Here is a 12,736-nt window from a genome sequence, read left to right as displayed (position 1 = left end):
CTTAAAATGGACTCAGCGGTAACTGTGATATTGTTGCATCTCCTGCAGGAGTACATTGGGGCCTGTATTGTCTTAATAGCAGCTGTGGCGTCCATCACAAACTCCTTGTACAATCATCTGTCAACGGGGCTGGTGGGGCTGGGACTCACATATGCCCTCATGGTAAGATCACATCCGTACCTGTCTACACATTGTCCATCAGTAATATTGGATAACTTCTGTGTGTGTATATTATCTCTCAGGTGTCTAATTATTTAAACTGGATGGTGCGTAATCTGGCCGACATGGAGGTGCAGTTGGGAGCTGTAAAGAAGATAAAAGCTCTGCTGAAGACTGAACCTGAAAACTACGAAGGTTTGCTGTGTGAGTATCATGAGTATCACAAGCCACGTTTATTGACTACAGCCGCTTCGCCCTTCACTTTGAGGCTCATTTTCACTGGAGTTGTACACTCAGCATTTGTCTCCTTCATTTCCTTGTTTCTCAGTTTCAGTCTGTCTCTGTATAGCTTACGCCTCTTTTCTCTTTGGTTAAATGTTTGTCTCTCAGCGGCGTCTCAGGTTCCTGAGGGTTGGCCTCAGCGGGGCGAGATTCAGATCCAGAATCTGAGCGTGAGGTACGACAGCACCCTGAAGCCGGTCCTCAAACATGTCAATGCCCACATCAGCCCAGGACAAAAGGTACAACTGCCAGTCTGATGTAATTGAAGTCAAAAGCACTTAAGACAAATATCAATTGAAATACCACTTTTATATATATATATATATATATATATATATATATATATATATATGAGAATATATGCACCATATATAATATATATTGTTTTAAATATTTACATATATACCAACTATCACTAATTAAAAATATATTGGAAATATCCAGATATCCTAATTTAATAATATATATATATATATATATAGGGCTTTATTACTTTATTGTAATATTAAATTACGTGATATTACTGAACAATAATTTGTATATATGAATCATATTTCATGTTAATATTTTACTATATAATATGTTTACTCTTTTGAATTTTATTTTTAATATGTATTTAAATTATGTTTAAAATATATATTTTTTAAATTACATTTCAAACAAATGAAAGTAATAAATATTGTAATTTTGCACAAATGTTAACATTAAAATCTAAAATATGATTACTAAAGGTTGACTTAAAACTAACAAAAATCATTTGTTGTGTTAATGTGTTATAGGTTGGAATCTGTGGCAGAACAGGAAGTGGCAAGTCGTCTTTCTCGCTAGCCTTCTTCCGGATGGTGGACACATTTGAAGGTGACTAATTTTTTCTAGTTCAATCTAATGCTAATTTAGATGACAGAGTATGCATAATATATGGTGTGGAATTTAAGTCTGTACAATTTAACAGGGCGAATAATCATCGATGACATCGATATAGCAAAGCTGCCTCTTCAGACACTGAGGTCGCGCTTCTCTATTATTCTGCAAGATCCCTTCTTATTCAGCGGAACCATCCGGTGCGTCATGAAACCCAATACTGCACGAGTCAATGATATTGACACAAATAATCAACATTCGAACAACATAATCAGTTTGAAATTAATACATGAGATATGATTTTGCAAGCCATACATAATGTACATTATGAATGGAAGACAGACGAGCATAAATAAGCATTCATATATTATTTATCACTACCATTTTCTCTCTCAATGTACCACAGCAACAGCAGAGTGAAATGAATTCATTTCTGTCCCGTTCCAGTGTTTTTAAAAGCCTCATCACACATAGCTATGGGACTGAAGAATGCAAGGATTTCTAGGGCACGCTGAATGTGTAATGAAGTTTTATAACACCTCATCTTCTTCTGTTCAGTTTTAATCTAGATCCAGAGATGAAGGCTACAGACAGCATGCTGTGGGAGGCGTTAGAAATCGCACAACTCAAACCAGTAGTTAAAACCCTGCCTGGAGGACTAGGTAAGACATAAAACATGCCAGATATGGTCAATTTTGTCATCACTTAACTTCCAAACCATCACTTTTTCTTCTTCTGCGGAATGTAAAAGAAAATCCCTTCTGTAAAGTCTGATATACGAAATAACTAAGAAGAATCCTGATTTCCTGATAATTTACTCACCCCCATGCCATCCAAGATGTTCATGTCTTTCTTTTCTCAGAAAAGAAATGAAGGTTTTTGAGGAAAACATTCCAGGATTTTTCTCTATATAGTGGACTTTAATGGGGATCAACAGGTTAAAGGTCCAAATTGCAGTTTTAATGCAGCTTCAAAGGGCTCTACACGATCCCAGCCAAGGAATAAGGGTCTTACCTAGTGAAAAGATCAGTAATTTTCTAAAAAATAAACATTTACATACTTTTTTAACCGCAATTCTTGTCTTGCACCAGCTCTGTGTTTAGGGTTGCCAGGTTTTCACAACAAAACCCACCCAATTACTAAATATTTGAAGTGCTTGAATTTGACTTTTTGAAATGTAAGGCCTGGAAAACCCTTAAAAATAGCAATATTCCTAAAGAGGTACTTGAAAAGTGCTTGAATTTTGTCAACATGCTTTGAATTGCTAAATGCAATTCATTTACGCTTTACGCGACTTCTGTTATTCATTTTAAGCGATTCACTAGCAAAAGCCAGATTAAAAGAGCCATTCATTTTCGAATTTTCGATATCGCTTGATATTTTTAATGATTTTAAAAAGCATGCATTGTGATATATGTGAAACAGAGCTTTTAGAAACTCCAAATCAGTTCAACTATACTGTCACAAAATGATTTATTGTTTCGGAGCCCTCTAATTGGATCGCGTATCGCAGATCATTTGTGTCAGATCGGAACTTCAAATTACGTATTGTGAATCATTTGATTTAGAGCGGATTTAAATCATTCAATTCACAAAATGATACACAAACCAGTTCCAAATGATTCACAAACCAGTTCCAATCTAAGTCATTTTGTGAACTGAATGATTCAAATTAAATGATTCACGATACGTTCCGACCCAAGTCAAATGATTTGCAATCCAGCGTTCCGAGTCCTGATCTGAATGGTTTGTGAATCATCATACAGATTGGGACTTCATAGTGTGGATCGGGAATCATTTGATTTAGACCAGAACCTTGGAGCTGGTTTGTGAATCTTTTGCTTTAGATTGGAACCTAGGAGCATGACTCATGAATCATTTGATTTAGATCGGGACTTCAAATTGTGTTTTGCGAATTATTTGATTAAAAGCGGAATTTTTCATATTACAAATCATTTGATTTAGATTGGGACTTCAAATGATTTAGACTGGACCCTTGGAGCACGAATCATGAATCATTGGATTTAGATCGGGATTGTTGTGTGGGTTCGCAAATCATTTGATTCAGATCGGGGGGTTTTTGTGGGTTCGCGAACAATTTGATCCAGTTCGGAACTTTGGAGTGCATATGGCGAATCATGTTTCAGATCTAGATTTCGTGAATCTTTTTTCAGATTTTTTTTTTTACTTAAACAGTAGAAAACATCAAACAGTTAAAGCAGTTATAAAAACAAAACAAAGAAAGAAGAAAAGAAGGTAAATTAAAATCGTAAAAAGTAGTGTTTGAAAAGTCCTTAAAAGTTCTGGAATTTCATTTTACAGTATTTGTACGAACCCTGAAACAAGTCCAATTGTGTTTTGAGGGAGGTCCTCATTAGAAATCGCATTCACACGTTGTTTTGGTGGGGTTCCCCTGGTAAAATTCGCATTCCACGCGCTAAATATCACATTATTGGGGTGTAAAGGGTGTTTGACTTTCTTTGCATGTTCACTTTGTAAACACTGAGTTGGTACTTCCACCTACGTCACGCATTACCTTTCCAACGTGATCGCGTAATGCATGAAGTCCAGCTAGTGCAAAACAAGCATTTGTGGTTAAAAAGTATAGAAATTTTTGTTTTATTTAGAAAATGGTTAATCGCTTCACTAGATAAGACCCTTATTCCTTGGCTGGGATCGTGTAGAGCCCTTTGAAGCTGCACTGAAACTGCAGTTTGGACCTTCTACACATTGGCCACCATTGAAGTCCACCATATGGAGAAAAACCCTGGAATGTTTTCCTCAAAAACCTTCATTTCTTTTCAGCTGAATAAAGAATAAGATCTAAATATCTTGGATGACCTGGTGTTGAGTAAATTATCAGGATATTATTATTCTAGAAGTGAACTAATCCTTTAAACCTTCTTTAAAACACTCTTTATTGATACATCAAGCTTTTATGGCTCATATAATACGATATAGTCCGAGTATAGAGGAAAAAAACACCTCAGTTTTAGGCCCAAACTGCGCAAAAATGCCGTTTGGTGCAGATACTGATATTAGTATGGCTAAAACGCTTAGAGGCATATAGAGTTAAGATTTTATGAATGAATGAGCTAGTCTACCCCTCTCGACAGTCCCATGCAGAGTTTGTATCTCATCTGGAGTGACTGGCAGAAAAACGGTGACATTTCTAAATGGAAACACATCAAACGGAGCGTGCAGTCAGCTGTCACCTCTGGACATCAAACCAGCTGGAGCAACATTTCACTCTGAAAAATAAAAACCTGCGTTTAATCTGCGATAGATAAGCTATCTGAAAAAATGATTGATGATCTTTCATCTTGCGTTTCAGATGCCATAATAACTGAAGGTGGGGAGAACTTCAGCCAGGGGCAGCGTCAGCTGTTCTGTCTGGCGCGCGCATTCGTGCGGAAGAGCAGTATTCTGATTATGGACGAGGCCACTGCTTCCATAGACATGGCTACGGTGTGTGTCTCTGTGTGTGTTTGTGAGTGTTTACAAGTACAATAGAGAGTCTGAGAGGTAGAAGGAACACCCCAGGGGCCAAGACCTAGATTCACTTCACTCTGTTCTCAAGCACTCTTCTCCTCTGCCTTCATCTCTCTGAATAAATGAAGCGTGGCTGTGCTAAACGCACTGGATGAGTTTAATAGAGGAACAGACACACAGTGAGGGTCAATTTGACTGATTCAAAATGAAAGGAAAGCGCCTGTGTGAGAAGTGCTGGTGTTTATACACCACCTACAGACTGATATTACGAATTTGATATAAAAATGGCATAGCAGCATGAATATAAGCCATTGATAAAGCACACACACATATATATATATAAAGTGATATACCGAAATTCATGTTAACTTTTCAATTAAATCTTCATTTAAATTGTACTACTACTACTACTACTAATAATTTGTAAATACATATATTGGAGAAATGCAATTTAAGAAGACTATTTTAAACAATAAAGATTATGTGTGTGTATATATATATATATATATATATATATATATATATATATATAAATAAATAATGCTGATTTAGTTAGGTTTAAATGTTGGATAAAAAAAGTGCATTATATTATAGTGCTGTTTTTAATATGCTAGGTTAAAAAAAAAAAAATATATATATATATATATATATATATATATATATATATATATATCAATACTATTGTTTCTTTAATAGGTAGGTTAAAAAGAAATAAAATAAATTATAATATAATAATTATATAATATAATATAATATAATATAATGCACTTTTTAATATGTTCGGTTAATGTTAGCTTATAAAAATATGTATTATGTTAATGCTCTTTGCTGGTTAAAGTTTTGAAATTATAAAACAAATATATAATATAATATAATATAATATAATGCACTTTTTAATATGTTAGGTTAAAGCTTAGAAATTATTAAAATATAATATAATATAATATAAAATAATATAATATAATGCACTTTTTAATATGTTAGGTTAAAGCTTAGAAATTATTAAAATATAATATAATATAATATAAAATAATATAATATAATGCACTTTTTAATATGTTAGGTTAAAGCTTAGAAATTATTAAAATATAATATAATATAATATAAAATAATATAATATAATGCACTTTTTAATTTTTTTGTTAGGTTAAAGTTAGATTATAAATTATTATATATGAATAATGCTCTTTTTAATAGGTTAGGTTAAATCTTAGAAATTATTAAAATGTAATATAATATACAGTATATAATATAATGTAATATAATATAATATATAATTTAATATTAGTAATTAATTAAATTAATTATATTAATTTCAGTAAGTAATTTAATCTAACATTAATATTAATGTTAGGTTAAAGCTTATAAATTGTTAAAACATAATATAATATACTGGTCTTTTAATGTTAGGTTAAAAAGTTAGATGCTCTTTAATGCTCTTTTTAATAGGTTAGGTTAAAGTTTAGAAATTATTAAAATATAATATAATATAATGTAATGTAATGTAATGTAATATAATATAATATAATATAATATAATATAATATAATAATATAATGGTCTTTTAATGTTAGGTTAAAAAGTTAGATGATCTTTAATGCTCTTTTTAATAGGTTAGGTTAAAGTTTAGAAATTATTAAAATGTAATATAATATAATATAATATAATGCACTGTTTAATATGTTAGGTTAAAGCTTAGAAATTGTTAAAACAATATATAATATAATATAATATAATATAATATAATAATGCACTTTTTAATATATGTTTTTAATGTTAAAATTAAAAAAATATATATTAATTATGTTAATAATGCTCTTTGCGGTTTAAAGATATGAAATTATAAAAACAGATATATAATATAATATAATATATAATGCACTTTTTAATATGTTAGGTTAAAGCTTAGAAATGATTAAAATTAAAAAATATATAATGTAATGTAATGTAATATAATATATTCTTTTAATGTTAGGTTAAAAAGTTACATGCTCTTTAATGCTCTTTTCTAGGTTATGCTATAAAAACAAACCAAAAAAAACTCTTTTTATAGGTTAGGTTAGGTTCTAAAGTATGAAAGTATAAAAAACTACATGATATTATATTATATTGTTATATTAATAACGCTCTTTTTTTTTTAATAGGAGAGCATTCTACAAAAAGTTGTTATGACTGCCTTCGCCGACAGAACTGTGGTCACCATTGCCGTAAGTCCCCTATTAGGTTGCTTTCTGACTTTAATATTTAAAGTGTGGCTGTGGATGAAGTCTGACAGCATGACGACCATTGAATGCTTTTAATGATTGAGAGGCATTTATCCCTCGTTTGAACATCATTGTGTGTTTTTCCACAGCATCGTGTGCACACCATCCTGAATGCAGACCTTGTGATTGTGATGAAGAGAGGCGTCATTCTGGAGTTTGACAAGCCACAGGTTCTCCTCAATCAAGAGGACAGCGTGTTTGCGTCGTTCGTCAGAGCCGATAAATAAACCAGAGACCCTCCACTGAAAGTGCAATTGTACCATGAATAATCAATAATTTATTACTGCGATTATCATCACATTTGTAAATAAAATGTTAATCATTTATTAATAAAAAATATATATATAAACAACCTGCATGCTCTCTTTGAATTTTTCCTCTATTTTTGATATTGCTTAATGTGTCAGTCGATAAGAGTAGTACAGGAAGCTATAGTGTTTTACAGTTGTCTATAGTAAAAGATGTATAGAATTATATAGTAGAAATTATATAAAAATATATTACATAATGCAATAATAATACTTTTTTTTTTTAAATAGATTAGGTTAAAGTTGGAAGCAAAAACAATATGTAATGCTTTTTTTTAGTAGGTTAGGTTCAAAAAGTTAATATATAATATAATATAATATAATACAATATAATATAATATAATATAATATATAATGCTCTTTTCAACATTATGGTTAAAAGTTAGAAATGTATAAAATAATAAAAATATGTTCATAATGCTCTTTTTAATAGGCTAGGTTAAAAAGTTGAAAATGAACAAAATATTATATTATATTGTATTATATTATGTAATTTATTATGTAATTTTGTTACAAACCTAGAAATTATTTACAAATTTTATATAATTTAATTTAATTGTTTCAGAATTTATAATAACTTTAATGTTTTTTTTGTAAAAAAAAAATTTTGTAATAGGCTAGGTTAAAAAGTTGAATATGAACAAAATAGAATAGAATAAAATAGAATAGAATAGAATAGAATAGAATAATATGTAATTTTAATATAATTTAATATGTAATTTTGTTACAAACCTAAAAATTATTTACAAATTTTATATAATTTAATTGAATTATCATTTCATAATAATGATAAACAACTTTAATATTAATTTAATAATAGAGACATTATTATTAAGTTAGAAATTATTAAAATATACATAATAATACTCTTTTAATAGATTAGGTTAAAATGTTAAAATTGAACAAAATATATAATATAATGTAATATAATATAATATAATATAATATATTATAATATATGCTTTTTTGTTACAAACCTAGAAATTATTTACAATTTTTAGATAATTTAATTTAATTTGATTATCATTCATAATTTATAATAAACAACTTTAATATTCATGTAATAATAAAAAACTTTTTTTAATAGGTTGGGTTAAAAAGTTAGAAATTATTAAAAAATATATAACACTGCTCATTTTTAGCAGATTAGGTTAAAAAGCTGGAAATTAACAAAATGTAATATAATATAATATAATATAATAAAATATAACGTATGCCTTTTATGTTAAAAGCCTAGAAATTATTTACAAATTTTATATAATTTAATTTAGTTATAATTTTATGATAAACAACTTTATTATTAATATAATAACAAAAACATGATTATATTTTTAATAGGTTGGGTATAAGAAATATAATAATGTTAATTTTAATAGGTTAAAAAGTCAGAAACTAACAAAATATATAATATAATATAATATAATATAATATATGGTTTTTATGATAAAAACCTATAAATTACTTGAAAATGTAAATAATATATTAATGTAATGTTCTTTTTAATAGATTAGGTTAAGTCAGAAAATAAAATAATATATATAATGCTCTTTTTTAATAGAGTGAGTTATAAAGTTAGAAACATTATTACATCACATTATATTATATTATATTATTAATAATGCTCTTTTTTAAAGGCTTAGGATACAAAGTTAGAAAATCTATATTTTAAATTACATTTTGATAATTATATTATTGATTAGATATTGATATTTTAATAGGTTGAGGTTAATAAATTAGAAATTATTTTTAAAAAATCAAATCAGTAATGCTCTTTTTAATAACTGTAAGCGAACTGTACAGCATTGTTTACTATAGCCTATTACAGTATATGTGTCTCTTTGGAACTGGAGTCCTCACTATGACACAAGTACAGTAGTGTACAGTAGTCCAGTCTAGTGTGTGGTTTAATTGTTAACGCAGAGCGGGTTTTAACTGTGTTAAAGCTCGCGTTTAGCACGCATGCCCTGTGCTGAGCGCGTCTTTCTGTCCGGCCCAAAGTCACATCTGAGGATGTGCGAGAAAATATCCGGTTGCAATTGACGGGCAGCGGCAGCCGGAGCACTAAAAGTGGCGTCTTCCCACGGGACCCTCCTCACCTCCAGTGAGCGAGTGCGCGCACGCAGTGCCCGGGACCGAGAGTTTGTGCGGAAAGAAAACAGAGATGAGCCACGCTACAACGAAGTTATAGCATGGACCAGCTATGTTGTCGAGAAAAGGACTCATTCCCGAGGATTACCTGCTGACCCGCTTGGCGGAGAATGTGCTACAGCCTAAATTCAAGGCTAAATCGCGGAAAGCGCGATTCGTCGCCAAGAACGGAACGTGCAACGTCGCGCACACGAACATTCGCGAACAAGGACGCTTTCTCCAGGACGTCTTCACTACTCTAGTGGACTTAAAATGGCTTCACACGCTTTTGATCTTCACTATGTCGTTCCTGTGCAGTTGGCTCCTGTTCGGGATGATCTGGTGGCTCATCGCGTTCGCGCACGGAGATCTGGACGCGAAAGGTGAGGACTTTGTGCCGTGCGTAACGGACATCCACTCGTTCTCCTCCGCGTTTCTGTTCTCCATCGAAGTGCAGGTGACTATCGGTTTTGGCGGGCGGATGATCACCGAGGAGTGCGTCTCGGCCATCGTGATACTGATCCTTCAAAACATAGTAGGTCTGGTGATCAATGCCATCATGCTAGGATGCATCTTCATGAAAACAGCGCAGGCGAACCGGCGAGCGGAAACGCTCATCTTCAGCAAACACGCGGTTATAACGGTTCGAAACAACAACCTGTGCTTCATGTTTCGCCTTGGCGACTTGAGGAAGAGCATGATCATCAGTGCCACCGTGCACATGCAGGTGGTGCGCAAAACCATCACCAGCGAAGGCGAGATCGTGCCTTTGGACCAGATCGACATCCAGATGGACAACCCGGTGGGCACCAACAGCATCTTCCTGGTGTCTCCCCTCATCATCAGCCACGTCATTGACAAAAACAGCCCTCTGTATGATTTGTCGGCGGCGGATCTGCAGCGTGAGGACATCGAGGTGATCGTCGTCCTGGAGGGGGTGGTGGAGACCACCGGCATCACCACCCAAGCGCGGACCTCTTACCTGTCCGAGGAGATACTGTGGGGCCAGAGGTTTGTGCCCACGGTGTCTGAGGAGGATGGGATGTACGCCGTGGACTATTCTAAGTTTGGAAACACCGTGAGAGTGGCGACGCCGAGCTGCAGCGCCCGCGCACTGGATGAGGCGGGAGGAATGGAGAGATTCAAACTGCACGAGTCGAGCAGCAGCGCGTCATTGAGGAGGAGAATTAAACCTCAAAACAGCACAGATCTGTGAATTTACTCTGTCATTAACCTCCTGAGACACAGCGAAACGGTTTGACTTTTTAATGTATATATATATATATAAAACTGTATTCTAGTTATAGGTTGCCTTTTTTCCATCAAAAATACAGAAAAAGGTAATATTGTGAAATATTGTTATGATGTAAAATGCATATGATGTAAATAATATGCATTAAAATTGAATTTATTCTTGTGATCAAAGCTGAATTTTCAGCATCATTACTCCAGTCTTTAATGTCACGTGATTTTTCAGGAATCATTCTAATATCCTGATTTATTATCAATGTTGGAAACAGTTGTGCTGCTTAAAATTTGATTTTCGGAACCTGTAATAGGTTTTCTTTCAGGAAAATTTTTACATTTTAAAAGAACAGCATCTATTTAAAATAGAAATATTTTCAAACAATATATACTACCGTTCAAAAGTTTGGGTTAGTCCATTTTTATTCTCTGTTTCTTTGAAAGAAATTAATACTTTTATTCAGCAAGGGTGTGTTAAAGTGATAACTTTAACTAACAATATAAAGACTTATGTTTGTTAGAAGAGATTAATGTTTTGAATAAATGATCTTTAAATGTTTTTTTTAACTTTTTATTTATCAAAGGACTCAAGTGTACAAAAGTATTACAGGTTGAAAAAATAAATAAAATAAAATAAATAAATAAATCAGTGTGTTCTGCCATATGAATAAATCAGCATAGTAGAATGATTTCTGAAGGATCATGTGACACTGAAGACTGGAGTAATGATGCTGAATTCAGCTTTGCATCACAGAAAAAAATACAATTTTAAATTATATTCAAATAGAAACCATTATTTTATATTGTAATAACATTTTGCAATTTTACAGTTTTTTTTCTGTATTTTTAATCAAATAAATGCAGCCTTGAGTCTTCTTTAAAACAGATCTGAAATATTTCATATATTAAATATCATTTTAATGTTACATTTAATGTATACACACACAGCTAATATTTAATTTGTAATTTAAAGTTACGTATTCAAATATTTTTAGATTTGATATTTTATATATGCTGCCTGTTGTATATATACACACACATTCATAGTATTGTAACAATTTATAACTATGAATATATTTTTAGTTTAATATTTATTATTTTAATCAGTTTTTAAAGAATAGAAATTTAATCTGAGACCTCTTTAATTATTATTACTACAATTAATATAAATATATTAAAAATTAACATTAAATAAAAATAGAAATTATTTTGTAATATTTTTATATATTTGCTTTCTCTATACTCATGCATTACATCATAATAATTAACTGTAATAATACATAATTAATGCATATATTAGTTTAATATTTTAATTGCATATTTAATCTACATTTTAATCTGAGATCTCTTCAAAATATTTTAAATAATTATTTATATCAACAAAACTGTTCACATGTCTACTGGTAAGTCTCAGGAGGTTAATGCTTAAATACCACGTTTGTATGTACAGTTAAACACTACAGCAATACTACATCAATATTATATATTTTATTGAGGATAATCAGTTTTAGGAAATACAGATGCACTGAATACGTGTTTTCTTCATATAAAGCTCTCTTGTTGAGAGATACGCACGTTTGAATGAAGGTCTCAGGGTGTTGAATGATTGCACGTGCTTTAAGAAAGCATAAAATCCCTGTTTCATGCCTGCCTTGTTATATAAATAAACCAGCCTGTTTATTTGTACTGTATTCCTGATTCTCCTACACTACAGTAGAGCTAAAGGTTTACCTTATGAATATTAATTACGTGACTCTGATTTACCAGAATATAATTAGAATGACGTTGCTTGGCAACCGTCCCGACCTGCCCAGTGATTAACATTAATCAATATTCATGAGCCTTTAAAAAATCGTATGCCAGGTTTATGCTTCACTGCGTCTTGCTTGAGAAACGCTTCCATCTTGTGGCCCACACCAAGAAGTACTAGACATTGTGAAGATGACCCACATATTATTAATAGACTGTTTACAGGAAGCACAAACAATGCCACTGACCC

General features: G+C 31.6%; 2 protein-coding genes across 3 annotated transcripts in view; both read left to right on the top strand.

The window, feature by feature from the left end:
* Positions 1–7,441, top strand: part of abcc8 (ATP-binding cassette, sub-family C (CFTR/MRP), member 8) — an 82,338-nt gene extending 74,897 nt beyond the window's left edge. Inside the window, exons 32-40 of one of the 2 annotated variants that reach the window (XM_051099731.1) lie at positions 49–162; positions 243–363; positions 550–680; positions 1,221–1,299; positions 1,394–1,502; positions 1,861–1,964; positions 4,637–4,770; positions 6,938–7,000; positions 7,147–7,441. In XM_051099731.1, coding sequence (XP_050955688.1) covers positions 49–162; positions 243–363; positions 550–680; positions 1,221–1,299; positions 1,394–1,502; positions 1,861–1,964; positions 4,637–4,770; positions 6,938–7,000; positions 7,147–7,284 — 993 coding nt within the window. In that variant the 3' untranslated portion in view covers positions 7,285–7,441. The remainder of the gene's footprint in view (positions 1–48; positions 163–242; positions 364–549; positions 681–1,220; positions 1,300–1,393; positions 1,503–1,860; positions 1,965–4,636; positions 4,771–6,937; positions 7,001–7,146) is intronic. The other variant, XM_051099732.1, reaches the window with a different exon arrangement.
* A 1,463-nt stretch (positions 7,442–8,904) lies between these two features.
* kcnj11 (potassium inwardly rectifying channel subfamily J member 11) lies at positions 8,905–12,428 on the top strand. The gene has a single exon (XM_051099734.1). The coding sequence runs from the start codon at positions 9,566–9,568 to the stop codon at positions 10,706–10,708; it is 1,143 nt and encodes a 380-aa protein (XP_050955691.1). The 5' UTR covers positions 8,905–9,565; the 3' UTR covers positions 10,709–12,428.
* Positions 12,429–12,736: the final 308 nt, after the last annotated feature.

The sequence above is a fragment of the Labeo rohita genome, chromosome 25 (assembly GCF_022985175.1).
Source record: "Labeo rohita strain BAU-BD-2019 chromosome 25, IGBB_LRoh.1.0, whole genome shotgun sequence".
Classification (NCBI taxonomy): domain Eukaryota; kingdom Metazoa; phylum Chordata; class Actinopteri; order Cypriniformes; family Cyprinidae; genus Labeo; species Labeo rohita.
This window is presented reverse-complemented; position numbering and strand designations above follow the sequence as displayed.